This window comes from Hypomesus transpacificus, chromosome 22, assembly GCF_021917145.1.
Source record: "Hypomesus transpacificus isolate Combined female chromosome 22, fHypTra1, whole genome shotgun sequence".
Lineage (NCBI taxonomy): Eukaryota > Metazoa > Chordata > Actinopteri > Osmeriformes > Osmeridae > Hypomesus > Hypomesus transpacificus.
The window spans coordinates 6409460-6426463 of record NC_061081.1 but is presented as its reverse complement, the minus strand read 5'-3'; the positions used below and the strand labels follow the sequence as shown (position 1 = coordinate 6426463).

The 17004-nt window shown below is 52.3% G+C and overlaps 2 protein-coding genes across 5 annotated transcripts; both read right to left on the bottom strand.

Moving 5' to 3' along the window:
• Positions 1 to 1604: 1604 nt before the first annotated feature.
• On the bottom strand, positions 1605 to 3748 carry kcnv2a (potassium channel, subfamily V, member 2a). The gene is made up of 4 exons (XM_047045254.1): positions 3277 to 3748; positions 2305 to 3014; positions 2080 to 2205; positions 1605 to 1862 (listed from the first exon to the last, which is right to left on the bottom strand). Exons 1-4 carry the CDS (start codon positions 3746 to 3748, stop codon positions 1605 to 1607), a joined length of 1566 nt encoding a protein of 521 aa, XP_046901210.1.
• Positions 3749 to 5530: 1782 nt separating this feature from the next.
• On the bottom strand, positions 5531 to 16991 carry vldlr (very low density lipoprotein receptor). Of its 4 annotated transcripts, none has more exons than XM_047045743.1 (19): positions 16662 to 16991; positions 14571 to 14690; positions 13685 to 13807; positions 12591 to 12713; positions 11996 to 12367; positions 11745 to 11867; positions 11473 to 11595; positions 11183 to 11302; positions 10870 to 10995; positions 10430 to 10601; positions 10095 to 10328; positions 9848 to 9966; positions 9382 to 9521; positions 9123 to 9264; positions 8848 to 8997; positions 7603 to 7659; positions 6917 to 6997; positions 6669 to 6838; positions 5531 to 6101 (listed from the first exon to the last, which is right to left on the bottom strand). In XM_047045743.1, the coding sequence occupies exons 1-19, from the start codon at positions 16726 to 16728 to the stop codon at positions 6066 to 6068; spliced, it is 2598 nt and encodes an 865-aa protein (XP_046901699.1). In that variant the 5' UTR covers positions 16729 to 16991; the 3' UTR covers positions 5531 to 6065. The 4 variants fall into 4 exon arrangements, with proteins under 4 accessions (XP_046901699.1, XP_046901700.1, XP_046901701.1 ...); XM_047045744.1 differs by having other exon boundaries at positions 7603 to 7638; XM_047045745.1 differs by lacking the exon at positions 7603 to 7659.
• Between the last annotated feature and the right edge of the window lie 13 nt (positions 16992 to 17004).

The window sequence follows — 17004 nt, the reverse complement described above, 5'->3', positions numbered from 1 at the left end:
TGGTGCAGGGAGCAGTAGGTGAGGTTAGTGGTGGTGTTCCTATGGTGCAGGGAGCAGTAGGTGAGGTTAGTGGTGGTGTTCCTATGGTGCAGGGAGCAGTAGGTGAGGTTAGTGGTGGTGTTCCTATGGTGCAGTAGGTGAGGTTAGGTGAGGTTAGTGGTGGTGTTCCTATGTGGTGGTGTTCCTATGGTGCAGGGAGCAGTAGGTGAGGTTAGTGGTGGTGTTCCTATGATGCAGTAGTTAGTGTTGGTGTTCCTATGGTGCAGGGAGCAGTAGGTGAGGTTAGTGGTGGTGTTCCTATGGTGCAGTAGGTGAGGTTAGTGGTGGTGTTCCTATGGTGCAGGGAGCAGTAGGTGAGGTTAGTGGTGGTGTTCCTATGGTGCAGGGAGCAGTAGGTGAGGTTAGTGGTGGTGTTCCTATGGTGCAGGGAACAGTAGGTGAGGTTAGTGGTGGTGTTCCTATGGTGCAGTAGGTGAGGTTAGTGGTGGTGTTCCTATGGTGATGGTGCAGGGAGCAGTAGGTGAGGTTAGTGGTGGTGTTCCTATGGTGCAGGGAGCAGTAGGTGAGGTTAGTGGTGGTGTTCCTATGGTGCAGGGAGCAGTAGGTGAGGTTAGTGGTGGTGTTCCTATGGTGCAGGGAGCAGTAGGTGAGGTTAGTGGTGGTGTTCCTATGGTGCAGTAGGTGAGGTTAGTGGTGGTGTTCCTATGGTGCAGGGAGCAGTAGGTGAGGTTAGTGGTGGTGTTCCTATGATGCAGTAGGTGAGGTTAGTGTTGGTGTTCCTATGGTGCAGGGAGCAGTAGGTGAGGTTAGTGGTGGTGTTCCTATGGTGCAGTAGGTGAGGTTAGTGGTGGTGTTCCTATGGTGCAGGGAGCAGTAGGTGAGGTTAGTGGTGGTGTTCCTATGGTGCAGGGAGCAGTAGGTGAGGTTAGTGTTGGTGTTCCTATGGTGCAGGGAGCAGTAGGTGAGGTTAGTGGTGGTGTTCCTATGGTGCAGTAGGTGAGGTTAGTGGTGGTGTTCCTATGGTGCAGGGAGCAGTAGGTGAGGTTAGTGGTGGTGTTCCTATGATGCAGTAGGTGAGGTTAGTGTTGGTGTTCCTATGGTGCAGGGAGCAGTAGGTGAGGTTAGTGGTGGTGTTCCTATGGTGCAGTAGGTGAGGTTAGTGGTGGTGTTCCTATGGTGCAGGGAGCAGTAGGTGAGGTTAGTGGTGGTGTTCCTATGGTGCAGGGAGCAGTAGGTGAGGTTAGTGGTGGTGTTCCTATGGTGCAGTAGGTGAGGTTAGTGGTGGTGTTCCTATGGTGCAGGGAGCAGTAGGTGAGGTTAGTGGTGGTGTTCCTATGGTGCAGGGAGCAGTAGGTGAGGTTAGTGGTGGTGTTCCTATGGTGCAGGGAGCAGTAGGTGAGGTTAGTGGTGGTGTTCCTATGGTGCAGGGAGCAGTAGGTGAGGTTAGTGGTGGTGTTCCTATGGTGCAGTAGGTGAGGTTAGTGGTGGTGTTCCTATGGTGCAGGGAGCAGTAGGTGAGGTTAGTGGTGGTGTTCCTATGGTGCAGGGAGCAGTAGGTGAGGTTAGTGGTGGTGTTCCTATGGTGCAGGGAGCAGTAGGTGAGGTTAGTGGTGGTGTTCCTCGCGGCATTCTGCCAGCCTGCGTGCGGCCCTCCTAGCGAAGCGGATCTTTCCCCGGGCCTTGATCACAGATGTGTACTCGTTGGCCTTCAGCTTGGTGTAGTAGTCTGAGAACTTGTTGTAGAGGATGGAGATGGGCATGCCGTTCAGGATGATGCCGAAGGAGATGCAGGCGAAGGCGAAGAGCCGGCCCAGGTGTGTCTCTGGGACCATGTCACCGTAGCCCACTGTGGAGATGCTGACCTGGGGTGGGGTGGAGGGTGGGGTGGAGGGGTGGAGGGAGGGGTGGAGGGTGGCATGGAGGGTGGGGTGGAGGGGTGGAGGAGCAAATATGTTGAAAAGAAAATCCAAAACTTATAGCTCACATCCATTTGTGTTTTTTGCGATGTGAAATGATTCCTAGAGGTGTCATTTCCTTTTGAGGGTGTGTGGGGGTCAGAGCTGGGGTCAGGGGTCTTACCGCGGCCCACCACCATGCATGGGGGATGGAGGTGAAGTTGGTGTGGGGAACGTCGTGCTCCACCGTGTACACCATGGCAGAGAACGTCAAGATCCCCATGGCGATGAACAGCAACAGGCATCCCACCTGACGTCAACAACAACAACAATCATCATCATCATCATTCTAGTCCATTCCATGCCTCCACCCCACAGTACACCCCATTTGGACTGTCCTCCTCCTCACCTGGTGGTAGCACTGTCTCAGTGTGAATCCGAAGGCCCTCAGTCCCGTGGAGTGTCTGGCCAGCTTCAGGATCCTGAAGATCCTCATGAGCCTCACGATCCTGAGCACCTGGCCCAGCTTGCCCACGCGGCCCACCGTCTCCACCTCGCTGTGCTTGCTCGCCTCCCGGTGCTCAAAGAGCTCCAGCAGCGTCTGCAGGTGGAGCGGCAGGATGGCGATCAGGTCCACGGCGTTGAGCATGCTGCGTCCGAAGCGCCGCAGGTCGGGGGCGGAGGCCAGGCGGAGCAGGTACTCCACGGTGAAGAAGGCGATGCAGAAGGTCTCCACGCCCTCCCCGTGGGTCCTCCCGCTCAGCGCGCCCGCCGCCGTCCTGTACTGCATCTCCTCCACCGTGTTGAGCGTCATGGCGACCAGCGACGCCAGCACGAAGAAGCTGGAGGCCACCGCCATGAGCTTGGCGGGGACGGAGGAGAAGGGCTTCTCCATCAGGTTCCACAGGAGGCGGCGGGCGCCGCCCAGCGCCCGGCCCAGGAACAGCTCCTCGTTCTCCTCCAGCTCCACCTCGGCCTCCAGCTGCCTCTGGATCTTCAGCTGCTCGTTGAGCTCGTCCTGACGTTCCTCGAAGGAGATCCGACAGCAGCGGTGGGTGTTCTTGATCCTCACGCCCCAGTAGTTGATCTCCTCCAGGAAGTGACGGGGACACAACTCGTCTGGACAACGGTTAGGTTAGGTCAGGTTAGGTTAGGGGGGATCAAGGTTAGGGTTTAGATTCAGATTCAGCCTAAGAATGCGAATCAGGTTGGATATCAGTATCGGAATCAGATTCATAAATGGAATCAGAGTTAGGAATTAAATCAGATTCAGGAATTAAATCAGATTCAGGAATCAATTCAGATTAATTTCATTTCACAATTAATTTTGGGAGTCAGACACAAGATCAGGTCTGTGATGACATTTAGCAACAAGTCCTACCTTTGATCCAGAGCACCCCTGTCCTGTAGAAGTTGAAGATGTTGTGGAAGATATCCGGGTCTCTGTCGAAGAAGAACTCGTTCTTTTGGACCGCATAGTCGTCACACAGGTCCAGCTTCCTGTTGTGGTCCGTGTAGGTGGCCAGCCGGCCAATCCGGGTCTTGGGGTACTTGGCGGCCGAACTGTAGGAAATCTGGTAGACCTTCCCTCCCACGTTGATGTTCAGCATGTAGTTCTTGGAGGGGGAGGAGGGCATTCTAGGAGAGGCCAGGACACCATCCTCTTCCTCATCCTCGTACTCGGCGTAGATGTCGTAGATATCCTTGCTCAGCTCCTGCATGCTGTTCCATGGCTTCAGCCAGTGGTTCTGTCCAAAGGCCAGGTCCTCGTCAGGCTCGTTGGTGGTGATAGTAGGACCCCCCAGCTTGTAGTTGGGAAAGAGGCTCTGCCGTCTGTTGTTCTGCTTCAGCATGGTGTCTGTGTTGGTTGTGTGAGAGTGTGTGAGAGTGTGTAAGAGTGTGTGAGAGTGTGTGTCCGCCTGCCGGCCCGGCCGCGGCTCACTGCCTGTGGGGAGGCATTCCGCAGGTTTGACACATACACACACACACACACACACACACAGGTATGACAAACACAACACAGAGAAGTGACTCACAGAGAGATGCAGCTGTGACCGTCTAATGTTGCTGACTGAGAGGATGTGGGCGCTTAAAGTTTCATGTGCTATTATCCCTCTCTCCTCCCCTCACGTCCTCTCCTCCTATCGTGTCTAGTCGAGGACGTCTCTATAATACTCGTCCTCCATCCTGCTGCCAGTAGAGTATTAATAAACAGTATGAGGATGATTAGATTTAGATTCTTCAAAACGATTCCTTCAGCTCCTGATCTTTTCGTGTTGACCTACTATAAAATAATCCTCTAGGACTGTGTTTGTGATCTGTACAATCATGTGGGACTGGGTTTGTGACCTGTACAATCCTAAATCCTGTAGTTTGGAGAGCAGTTTGAAGTTCTGCAGCAAACATCATTTTTTAAACAGTGGAGTTCCATAGTCTCCTCGTGCCTCTTGGTTTTCTACTCTATTGGTACTGGTCCATATGCATTAACCTTAACCACTTCCTGGTTTAACCACCAATCCTCCTGGCTCTCAGTGAAAAACTAACCCCCCCCATCACATGCACATACACACAAACACACACACGCAAAGCTGCTTCCCTGTGATGTGATAGGTTTAGGATATGAGATGTGCAGCTGGTGAATATCTTAAAACAGCTGGCTCGTCACTCAGGGATTAGTATAATCTGGGAAACACAAGAAGAATATCTCCGGCAGCACTAACACACGAGAGACAGTGTGTTTACCGTATGTGCTTGTGAGTGTGTGTATTCTAAAACACATGACCCAGGACCACCCTTATGGATCCTAGCTGTTTTGCCAACAGCCTGGCTGTGTGGTCGGTGGAAGTACCACCTGTCTGGGCCTGGTTCTCCTGCTGCTATGTAACCTTCACAAGGAACCTTTAATCCAAACTAGTTACCAAATAGACGTAGCCGCTCATTATACAGGTGCTAACAAATCTTCAACCCTTTGTGTGCGTGTGGCGCGTATTTTGTGTATGTCAGTTAGCTTTCAATGTGTCTGTATTGAATGGATGAAGACCAGAGTTGTGGTCAGCATGACGTGTCATGCATGTACGCCCATCCGTTCTTGTTTACATGGAGCACCAGTCTGTCACCAGAGCAGCAGCGTTCCTGGGGAATTAAGTGTTTATCAAAAGATGAATACTGCCACCTGCCTTTGCTCTCCCTTACTCTTGGAGAATCTGTTGACTAGCACAGCACAATATACATTTAAATAGCATCGCATAATGTACCATGGCACAATATACATTTGAATAGCATGTGTCCATAGGTCTCTAGTTTTGAAAACAGACAGGACTCGAGGGCTGAATAACTGTGGATCTTGTTTTAATTTGAAGTGATTGCAAATCAGTTTCTCCACGATACAGAGCGTTTCAACCCCCCCTGTACAAGGCTAGAAAAGTCACAGAGACGGCACACAAACATAGAAAATAGTTTAACAAATGTTTTTCTTTTTCAATTTTTTCATTTTTCATTTTTCTAAATACATCTTACTCTACCCATGGTACTATGACCAACCATTGCAAAAATTGATTTCAGTCAAATGTATACAATCTTATTTACAGTGGAGGAGCGTTAGATCAAAGTGCATCAGAGTCCTGATTCTGGTCTTGGTGGTGGTGGGGGGGGGGGGCTGTACAATGTTTACAAATGCTGTAGTGTACCACTGCTCTCCTGCTTGGGCCTCAGCACAGAGACGAGCTGGAGAAGCAGGTCTGGAGGTAATGCACTTAAATAGAAAAACAAAACTTACATCTTTACAGACAATTCAGTCTAAAATGCGTCTTCTCATAAATATTCAAATATTCACAAAGACTGCGTCGCTTGGTAGACCCCCCGCATCACCTAGCAACCAGATTGACCTATGACCTTAAGAGAAGGCCGGAATAGAATCTTTGACACATGATTGGGGGACGGGGAAGGAAGAGGTGAGGATTTGAGAGGCCACACCCCCAGGATCCCAACAAACTTTGGACATACCGTGTGTGATTTAGATCATTAGCACATTCACACATGACAGATAAGTCCGCTACCCCTGATGAACAACAACAAGCTAATGCACTTCTGAAGGCATATGGTCGCTGGAGCAGCCGTTGGCACAGTAACCAAAGGTGCAGTAAACTGCCCGGGAGTGTTGAAAAAAATCGGTTAGGTGAGGTCATCATCTGTGTTAACCACTGAGATCTGCAGGGAGAGGGCAAAGGACAGGGTTAGTGCACATGATTCTCCATCCTGGTGCTCGTGCCCCCCTACCCTGCACGTTTTCGATGGTCACATGAATGGGTCCTTATCAAGCTCAGCAGAAGCCTGATAATGACCCATTCATTTGAATGAGGTGTGTGGAGCGGGGAAACGTCTAAAACATGCAGGGCAGGTGGGGCACGAGGACCAGGATTGAACACCAGTTAGTGAGAGCACAATGAGTGGTAAGAGAATCAACCTATTAACCAATTTGAGGCTTAGGGTGGTCTGTCTGGGTGACAAGGGAGCTGACTGAGTCCCTTAAGCGAAGCTGATTCCAGGGCAACTGGTGTCTGGCTTTGGAGCATCACTGAGCATGACAATTACCAGGTCACAAGGGCATCCATAACTGTGGACTCCAGTCACCTCACTGTGGTGCTATGGCAACCAATCTAGACCCTAATAACCCATCTCAACCTTGTTACAAGGGGCAACTGAACCAGGCATGTCCTATGGTGGGAGCTGATAGGCTAGTCCTTGCAGGGTGGGTGGAGCTGACAGCCTACTCACGGCAGGGTACGTGTGGCCCACGGTGGAGCTGTGGCGGGTGATGTCGATGTTCAGGTCCTCCTCGGTGGTCTTCAGGTAGACGGGGTTGTCAAAGTTCATGCTCTTCTGGTTCTTCAGCTGCCAGTTCCTCCACATGAGGTATCCTCCAGCCACTGCCATGGCCAGCAACACTGCGGGGGGAGGGGAGGGCGGGTGTGTGATTATACACAGTGTGAGTGGAGGGAGGAGAGGGAGAAAGAGCCACTCACAGACGGGTAGGATGGCCCACGCAGCAGCAGACCCTCGAGCTGTAGAGTCGACCTCATGGATGGATGTGCTCACGTTGGCCTCTGCAACACAGTAGGCAGCCCAGATCAGACCACATGGGAACAGAGCTAGCACACAGACCAGACATCAGAGCTAGCAAACACACACAGATCAGTAAGAGAGAGCGTTTCAGAGTGCGACAGGGAGTGACATGACTGGTAAACAGTAGGTGAATGGAAGAGAGGGAGGGAAAGACAGATAAGCGAGTTTTGTGTAAGCTCTATTCTGCCTCTAGAGCTGCCTCTGTTCCCTGCCACCATAGCCTGGCCCCAGTCTCTGCCCAGAGGCATTCTACATCCTGGCACTGCCAACTTGGCCCTGTGCAATAAGACGGTATGGCTGAATCCCAAACTGGTAGTGGAACCCTCACCAGGGCCAAAATGAACATCTCATCAGTAGTTTAGAAGAGGTGATTGTGGTGAATGGACTACAAATCGGTTCAACTCCTAGTAAAAATAGACAATACAACTACCAGTAAAATCACTGCTTAAGAGTACAACTGCCAGAAGGCCTACACAACATGGATAACGTGCACTACAATGACCAGTACAGCCTCTGCTTAAAAGGACTACAACTCCCAGTGCTTCCCAGTCCACAGCCAGGGTTTATGCAGGTGTAGGGGGATTACCTGCTGGCGGACGCATCAGCGCTTTCCCAGCATCCTCTGCGGGAGGGGGAGAGGCCACTGTCATAAGAGAGCAGAGGAATGCTTTGGCAGGGTATTATCTGACATACTTGACCAGTGGTTCCCAACCCTGGTCCTCAGGGCACCCCTGTCCTGCAACTGATTCAAATGAATGGTCATAAGCAGGCTTCTGCAGAGCTGGATAACAACCTATTCATTTGAATCAGGTGTGTTGGAGCAGGGAAACATCTAAAACATGCAGGACAGGGGTGTCCTGAGGACCAGGGTTGAGAACCACTGTACTAACTAGACAACTAGAGACAGAACCAGCCTTCACCTGCCATGCAACCGCTGATGTCATAGGACTATGCTGTATCCTAGCTAGAAGCAGGTAAATGTGCAGCCAAGCAGACCAACCAGACCAAGCAGCACACCCAGGCCATTAGCATGAGGACTTCAAGGAGAGATGATGATTGGACGAGCATCAAAGAGGGAGAGGAGATCAAAGGGAAAGGAGATGAGTGGACTAGGAGGGAGAAGAGATGGACGAGCAGCAGGAAGGGAGAGGAGATGATTGGACGAGTCAAAACATGTCGGCTCACATCTAGAAAGTGTCCCTCCCTCCCTCCCTCCGCTTCGGGCTGGAGTCCATGCAGCTCCACAGATCAAGACGAATAGTTCTGCCCAGTGCCGCCCAACTCGCCAGCTTATCCTCTCAAATCCTGGATACTTTACGAGCGCCACACACAATGACCCAATGTCAAGCCCTCCCCCTTGCCCTCCCTGAAACGGGCACCATTCACCCTTTAGTCCGAGGCTGAGACTACCCCTCAGGATCACAGCTGAAAGCTTTGAACAAAACTATTCAGTATTCATCCAACTGACAGCCGTCCCTCTCCCTTCTCCGACCCCCTCCTCATCACCACATCTCACACACCATTCTGTGCCTGGGTGGCACGTTGAGCAGTTAGCGAGAGTGTAAAAGCCTGGTGACATCTGAGGACTTCGAAATGAGGAACCCATGACCAGAGAAGAGCCAAGAGGAGCGAGCAGTACAGCTTCCCATACGCACTCGGCTAAACCAAATAGAAACAAGAGCCCTCTCCAAGCAGCCCAGAACAACATTTCCAGTTTGAAAAACAATTTAACAAAAGTTCAACCCCTTATTGACCAGCGTAAACCCCCCCCCCCCCCATCCTGCCCAGCCACACTCCAGGGTGGAAGGCGGGGTGTGTGGGCGCGTCTCACCTGGTCGGCAGCGGAGGCCGTCTGCAGACAGGTCCTGGTCCCCGGGACACACACAGGTGAACTTGGGAGAGTGTTTGTTGATCTGGGGGGCCGGGAGGCACATGAAGCTACAGCCCCCGTTCTCCCCCTTCTCACTGCACCAGTTGGTACCTGTGGGAAGTCGGGGGGGAGAAGGGGGCATAAGACACCCATTTCCCCACCTCAGAACTCATACTGAAAGATGGCGATGTGGAATGCTTCCCACACAGCTCCGGTGGAGTGTGCAGTGTGCTTACCAGACAGCTGGATGAGCTCGTGGTAGACTATAATATCCTGGGGCTCGTTCAGGTTGCTGGCCAGTGTCACCACGTCTGACCCTGTGAACTTGTTGGCTCCGTAGATGGCCTCGTTCTCCCCGTCCGTCCAGAACACACGGTCCTGACACACACACACACACACACACACACACACAATTGAGCAGGATCCTGGAGCACAGCAGATTTAGAGGGACTCCAAAGAGCTCTGCTATTCAAACCCTGACCCAGGAGAGCGTACCTCGAAGACCGTGAGAGCGAAGGGGTGAGCCAGGTAGTCTGACGACTGGAGCACTTTCCTCCTGTTGTCCCCGTTCAGGTCCACGCTACAGAGCATGTGCAGCTTGGAGTCCACCCAGTACAGACGGCTCTTGATGAGGTCTGGGAGAGGACAGATCAACACAGATTAGACTCATGATCACATTAGTCAGTTCTTCTGAGCAAGCTGTGGAGACGGGCCCTCACAACGCTTCATCACAGAGAAGGGGGGACTCCTGACACAAACACACACACCTTGAGGGGAATACAGAACTGTGTGACAGGGATTTACTGGGAAGGACTAGAGACTGGCCTATAATGGGTCCTCCCACACTTGACAAACCAGTTGCACCACATCAACTCAACTATGACTCAAATATAACGTCCTATAAACCTTTCCTTGTCTTATTCAAAGGTTAACCTCCTCAGCCTTCCTTGTTGTGACTCACCCAGGGTGATGCCATTGGGCCACTGGATGTCTGTGTCCACCAGAACCTGGCGGTCCACTCCATTCATGCCAGACTTTTCTATCTTAGCAGGCTCACCCCAGTCCGACCAGTACAGGAAGCTGAATCATAACCAGACAGGAAGTCAACATCACCATAGAGGAAGTAAGATATAGGTTACCACCATACACAAAGCAAATCACCACCAGTTAGGAAGGTGAAGGGTCTCCTGCTACGACATTTGTCGTACCCAGAGAGAGGGTCCACAGCGATGGAGGCTGGTTCCTTCAAGCCCTTGTTGAAGAGGACCTTTCGCTTGGTTCCATTGAAGTTGGCCACGGCGATGCTCTTTGTCCCAAGGTCGGACCAGTAGATGTTCTTGTAGATCCAGTCCACAGCGATGCCGACCGGCGTCTGGATGTTGTCGATGACCTTGGTGTGATTTCCGACCGCACGCACGTCTCCTCGCCGGTCCAGGGCCGAGCTAAGCAGGACGGGGATGGGAGGGAACAGGGGCAAGGTCAGCGCTATGGACTGCTGTCGAGGTTTCTACCTGTTAGCAAACCCGCAGTGACATGTAAGCACCTGTAGATGGCGCGCTGTCCCAGGTCGGCCCAGAAGATCCTCTGTTGGTTGAAGTCGGCGTCCAAGGCCACCGTGTTCCTGAGCTGTTCCACAATCTGGGTGTACTCCCTCCGCTCCAGACCCAGCTTCCGGATGTCCCGGCGGTTGGTGAAAATCAGACAGGGTTCCTTACCTGGTGGGAGGGGGTGTGTGAGAGATAGATAAGGGGGGGGGGTTAAAGAAACAGTCAACAAAGATGGTCACTGATACTCCTGAACACAACATTCTTTTATTATCATGAGAAACAATGGCCGTGTTGTTGCCCCCCCCCCCCCCCTTCACCCCCATCCTGCTGCAGCCTCGGTCCAGAACAGCAGCCCAGCGGTCCAGGCTGGGCGCTGCACTCTGCCACAGGAAGTCACAGCTGTTTCTGCACCCAGGGAGGTGAAAGGTCAGCGTACCCACGGCCTTGCAGACTCCGGTGGTGGGGTCCATCTGGTAGCCGTTGTGACACTCGCACTTGTAGCCCCCCTTCAGGTTTATGCAGATCTGACTACAGATGCCGGGGTTCAGACACTCGTTTATGTCTGCAGAAGAGGGCAGGAATACAGAGGGGGCAGTGGAGAGATGGAGGTAAGGAAGGAGGGACAGAAGATGAATGATTTTTAGGGCATTTTCTCTTATCGGTTCTCTTGTCTCACAGCCTTGTACTAGGTTTACATGTCGCAGCATAGGTATACATGTGTAGTATATATTGGTTTATGTCCCCCTCACCCCCACAGGTCTTGCGGTCGATGAGCTGCAATCCGGGGGTGCAGTCACACTCGTAGCCAATCACCATGTCCCTGCAGATGTGTGAGCAGCCTCCGTTGTTCAGGAGACACTCGTTTAGGTCTGCAGCAGAGCAACGCAGGAGTCATCGCCACAACCCCCTCACAGTTACACTCCCCCCCACACACGGTTACATCCCCCCCCTCCCACACGGTTACACCCCCACCCTCCCACAGGGTTACAGACACGGTGTCCAGTTGTATGTCATTATGTCATTAGTGACTGGTACTTACTGCACTCTTTAATAGGCTCATCGCTCCAGTCAGGACAGTCCCGGGCCTTGTTGCACACCTTGCTCATCTCGATACACTCTCCACTACGGCACTTGAATTTGTCTGGTCCGTTACACTGGGTCACTGAGGGGGGAGACATGGTTGGGCAGGGTCCAAGCAGAGAGTGTCTGAGAATCACTAGGAATATGGTGTGTGTGTGTGCGCACAGTGAAATGATGCAAGTGCATGCAAATGCCCCTGAACATGAGAACCATCCTAAACATGCCACTTACAGTTTTTACAATTCACTTCATCCGATCCGTCTGCACAGTCCCGCAGACCATTACACTGTCTGCTGCCATGGATACAGTTGCTGTCCTCACACTTGAACTGGTCTGACCTGCAGGTACGCACAGCTGGGGAGAGAAACAGCATCGCTAGTTCACCTGGTTGTAACCAACTACCCATTGAACCCATCCTTTGCATACATTCCATGAACGCAAATCATCTCATCCGAGCAGGGAGCAGACCCGAGCAAACTTACGACAGTTGGCCTCGTCGCTGCTATCCTTGCAGTCGGGATCTCCGTCGCAACGCCACTTCCTGTGTATACACTCCCCGGAGCCGCACTGCGTCTCGCTGGACGAGCACTTGGCTGGCGGCGTGGGGTGGCGGCCGCAGCGCTGAGGGGACTCGTCCGATTGGTCCTCACAGTCCACGTCGTCGTCGCACACCCAGCTGGCGGGGATGCAGGTGGCGTTGCCGCACGGGAACTCGGAGGGCGCGCAGGAGGACGGCGAGCAGTCCTGCTCGTCGCTGCCGTCCCCGCAGTCGTCCTCGGCGTTGCACACAAAGTTGCGAGAAATGCAGCGGCCGCTGGCGCAGGTGAACTCCAGGGGAGCACAGGTGATGTTACCTGGGAAGGAGGAGGAGGGGGAGGGGGGGCGGAAAGTCTCAATAGGAGCAACTCAAAAGGAGAAACAGTTATCGGCACATTCCATTCAGCCATACGGTTTCCTCCCAAAACGACCCAGAAAGAGATAAGGGGGTGAAGTAGCAGGGTCAGAGACAGTCCACAGAGACAGCCCACAGAGACAACCCACAGAGACAGGCCACAGAGACAGGCCACAGAGACTCACCACAGTTAAACTCGTCCTCTCCGTTGTCACAGTCCTTCTCTCCGTCACACTTCCAGAACACGGGGATGCACTGGGTGGAGCCTGCGCCACAGCTGAACTCATTCACACGACACGTCCTGGCATCTGATTGCACCACAGGGGCAGGAAATACTGACTCACTGGCCTGAGAGCGTGTTCCAGGCCAGCTGAGCACAGAGTTAATGCATCCAGTTGGACATCCAGTCCAAGAAATCCAGCAAACGCATGTTATCAAGCCAATGTGATACATTACAGGATCAATACAGCAGGGGCCATGCTGATTGATGTATGTGCTTTCACCAAGGTCTTGACTGAGATTGTGGAGTGCTCTCAATACCTACAGCGAGTGTGTGAGTGTGAGTGTGTTATAGATTTTGGTACGGCTACATCCACCAGTGCCAGACCATTAGACCCCAGAGGAGCACGCTCGGAGGAGCATCAGATCCCCTCTCCCAGATGAGGGGTATGGATCTATTGATCCTCCACACCCTCACTGGTAGTTAGCCTTCAAACAGGACAAGGACTGATGGGCCGGAAGGCCTTCGACACGACAGGGCTGGAGGGAGAGGGGCGGGGGGGGGGAGAACACTAGAGAAACAGCTGGAAAGCTCACTGAACCAGACCCGCGTCTCTCACCGTCTCCTCCAGGATCCAGTCAGAAGGGGTTGGCTTCTGACATGAAGTCTCTCCTTCCCAGACAGGACACGCACCGTGAATAAGTTATGAGGGACATGGTGACAAGTGGCTACAGGCAGTGCACACAGCACAGCTCAAGAGTTCACAGAAAGTGCAGCTTACTATAAAAGGTTACCCACACACACAGCTGACAGAACGGTTCCAACAGCTGGTCAAACAAAGCAGAATTATCAGAATGTGTGGGCTGACCGACGTGTACGTGTGTGTGTGTGCGTACGCCAGAGAAGCACATGCACCACCAGTATAACTGCCAGCTCTGGAACCATCTGTCTGAGAGAGATACTTGGCACTTTAGGCCGGATCAAATTTAGAACAGTATAACATGGTAGAGGGTCTGACTGAAGGACAGAGTTCCAAAGGAATGTTCCGGGAGAACTTACGGCAGACTTCCACGCTCTCGTCCGATCCATCTTCACAGTCCGGCTCGCCGTCGCAGTGCCACCTCTTGGGGACACACTGGCCATTCTGGCACACAAAGTCCATCTCTGCACACGTCTTTCTCACTAGGCAACACACACAAACACAAGTTAGGATGACACAGCATGCAGCAGTCAGACAGATAGCCTGTGTTCCAAACAAGAACCATGTCGTCGTCCCCCCCTTGCAGCCTCATGTCCTTTCCCTCACAGTGCAGAGGGCTCTGGAGACAATCCTGTGCAATTAAACCCAACCTAGGGTTGAGGTAGGCAGTAGAGGGAGATGACATGGGACAATCAAATGGGCAGGTAATCTAACTGTTACCAAACACATCATTTCATTAGTCCTGCAGGAAGAGTCTGCATACATGTTCTGTGCCAAGTCCTCCCCTCCCCTCTCCCTCTCTCCCTCCATCTATCCATCCAGTCTCACATGACCCAGATTCCGGCAGAAACGGAGGAAAAGGAAGAGATTGGGAGGAAGAGGAAAGAGAGGTGGTGTACAGGAGGGGGCACCGATGCCTCCAGAGACAGGTCTGTGTCACAGCCATATTTAGCTCTGGAAACCTCCGCCATGCCAGGTCACACAGAACTGAGGCATGCTGGGATATACAAAGAGGTAACACAGCCAATCACAAGACCTTAACACTGGTTGAAAATGCTGCCAGTGGTGTGTCTCCATGGTAATAATATCTGACATTTAAAAGGTTGTACAGAGAATGGAATGGGTGCGTGTGTGTGTGTGTGTGAGAGAAAGATTGTTTCTTTGTGTGTCTGCCATAGTGTAAGAAGGGAAACGTCCTCGATGGGAAAGCTGGTGGAAGGGAAAGCCATTGGGCTGTCGTCTCACCACACGTGTTCTCGTCGCTGCCGTCGGAGCAGTCCTCGTCCCCGTCGCACTGCCACACGGAGGGGATGCAGCGGCCGTTCCCACACTGGAACTGGCTGGGGTCACATTCTGCCCTGGACCCTGAGACACACACACAGCCGGGTTAGACCCCTGCAGCAGAGGTGGTTCACACACACGACCAGTTCCCACCTGAGGGCGAGTGGTCCTACACGAGAGGCCACCACGTTCACACGACTCGGATAATGAAGCCAGGTCCTGAGGGCCCACAGGCCAAGGTGCTGATGTGGACAAATGCACCAGGAAACACGTGCTGCTAACCTCCTCTACCCCCCCCCCCCCCCACCCACCAACACACACAACCTCATGTGAAGCTACTGAATTCCTCCACTGCTGTTAGGACAGTGAGGCTAGCATGAGGATGGGGTGGGGGGTGGGGTGGGGTTTGTGGTGTTACAGGGGAGGGAGTGGGGCTGGTGTGTGGTGGAGTGTGTGTGTGTGTGTTCTGGGACTTGTGTGTTGTGCAAGCAGGCATGTTCGCACAGTCAAAAGAGACGACTCATCACATCTCCTGTGGTGCTGCTTTGCTTGCTAGTCTGAGAGGAGAACATGCCGGCTAGCCCCCCCTGACCATGCCCCCCCACTCCCACATCACTGTGTGTGTGTGTGTGTGTGTGTGTGGGTGTGGGTGTGTGTGTGCGCGGGGGGGTATTGACAACCTCAGAGGTATTGTTTTTTTTTGTCAAATCAAAATGGGAAAGATACGAGGGAGGTAGAGTATAATTGACACTGACTGGGAGGAAAAGAGAGACTATGCGGTCTATCAGTGTATTCTAGCTCCATTGATGCTTTTATGGCTTCCTGCTTTTGATCACAGCAGTTTTCAAAACGGTTTATGTCCGTTTAATGGGCCTAATAAAACGAATATAAAATTGTTTGTAGGTTATGACTTTATATTAGGGGTCAAAGCAACCATTTGACATTTTACCCACTCCCGTCACAGTGGCTACGCGCTTGTAACTTTCCCCCTCCCCTTTCACCCGCCCCTCTCGCTCCCTCCCTCTGCCCCGGGCCCGCAGACAACGAGCCGGGGCTGGGAGCGCACCTCATCCACAGCGGCAAGCCTGGAGCAGAGCATCACAACAATACACCACAAGGAACAGCCTCTACATCTCCATTAGAATCAGAGCAGCGGGAATGGGCTGTAATCTGCGTAGCGTCTCCCTCAATTCACCAACAAGGCTGCAGTCCGTGTGAGCCAGACCATGACAAAAAGCGCATCTCATCATGACGCTGTAACCAATGTCCTTTTCAAGGTTTATAGAAAATGTTCCAATTCGCTCTGGAAGCACACCTAGTAGATACGCTTGAGCTATCTCGGACTCGGTTACTATGGGATACATGTCGTTGCCTACAGACTAGGACACCGCTACTCTGCCAATAATTGATTTCACCTGCTTCGGGTAAATTCACTGCTGCCTCCCCCTACCCCCACCCCTTTCCCTGTCACCACAGCGGGGGATGCAGTGCTGCACGGCCTCGTCCAGTTGTTTCATAGACCACACTGAACCAGAGAAGCCTTGGCCTACAGCTAAGGAATACATCCATACCCTACATTAAACGCGCTGACAAATCCAGTCTACTTACAGCGGCTGCTTGTGAACACACCGAATACAAAAACGGTGCTTCACGAGCCAGGGTTTTTCCTTTGGCTTTAACGCTGACTATTTAAATAGCCAATTATGCAATAATTTGTCCCGCTAAATCCTTGACAAACATGGGCCCAGTCGCCTTCCTTCCCCGCGTATTGAAAGCTATAATAAAGTGACTGGACGAATGTAGGCCAAATGATTATCTGAGCCTATTAATAAAGCATTATACGCATCATACAGAATTGCCATGACAATAGCCTACATGTTGCCACTGTGCGGATCCCTACAGAAAGAAATCAAGGTTGAAGTGGGAATTAACGATGAGATTCCCAGGGAGAGGCAACGGCAGGTGTAGTGAAAACAAAACCCCTTGGGTCTTGCTATCTTACTCATAAGAAGAGTATTACTACCGCAAACGAAACTGATTTCTTCGACTACTTACCGTGAACATAACCGCACTGTTGCAGACATATTAGTAGGATACAGATCCCCAGCATAGAAGAGAGCATTTCGCGGTGTAGCGGAGCAGACTAGTATTACTGTGCTAGCCTCGTCTTTCCTCGTTGGTATTTCTGTCTGTACCGACAACCTCCGTCACCGGAGAGCAAACAGAAACCGCCACTATCACGCGCTTTTATCTCATTTAGGCAACGCCGTCCGTCGCTCGTCCACCTCTCAAGCTGCTCGCGAGGCTGCCATGTCCTAATTTACTGATAGCGTAAACCTGCAGCGAATATCCGCACGCTAGTTGGCTGGGGCGGCACGGAGCGTTTTTTCCCTTGCTT

Excerpts from the sequence above, each read along its gene's own strand:
- kcnv2a (XM_047045254.1), bottom strand. The coding sequence starts at position 3,748 with ATGCTGAAGCAGAACAACAGACGGCAGAGCCTCTTTCCCAACTACAAG. Across the intron at positions 3,015-3,276 it reads AGGGGTGCTCTGGATCAAAG|ACGAGTTGTGTCCCCGTCAC; the intron begins GTAGGACTTGTT and ends ACCGTTGTCCAG. Across the intron at positions 1,863-2,079 it reads ATGCATGGTGGTGGGCCGCG|GTCAGCATCTCCACAGTGGG; the intron begins GTAAGACCCCTG and ends ACCCCACCCCAG.
- vldlr (XM_047045742.1), bottom strand. The coding sequence starts at position 16,728 with ATGCTCTCTTCTATGCTGGGGATCTGTATCCTACTAATATGTCTGCAA. Across the intron at positions 11,596-11,744 it reads TGAAGTGAATTGTAAAAACT|TGACCCAGTGTAACGGACCA; the intron begins GTAAGTGGCATG and ends CTCCCCCCTCAG. Across the intron at positions 8,998-9,122 it reads CGAGCTCATCCAGCTGTCTG|GTACCAACTGGTGCAGTGAG; the intron begins GTAAGCACACTG and ends GACTTCCCACAG.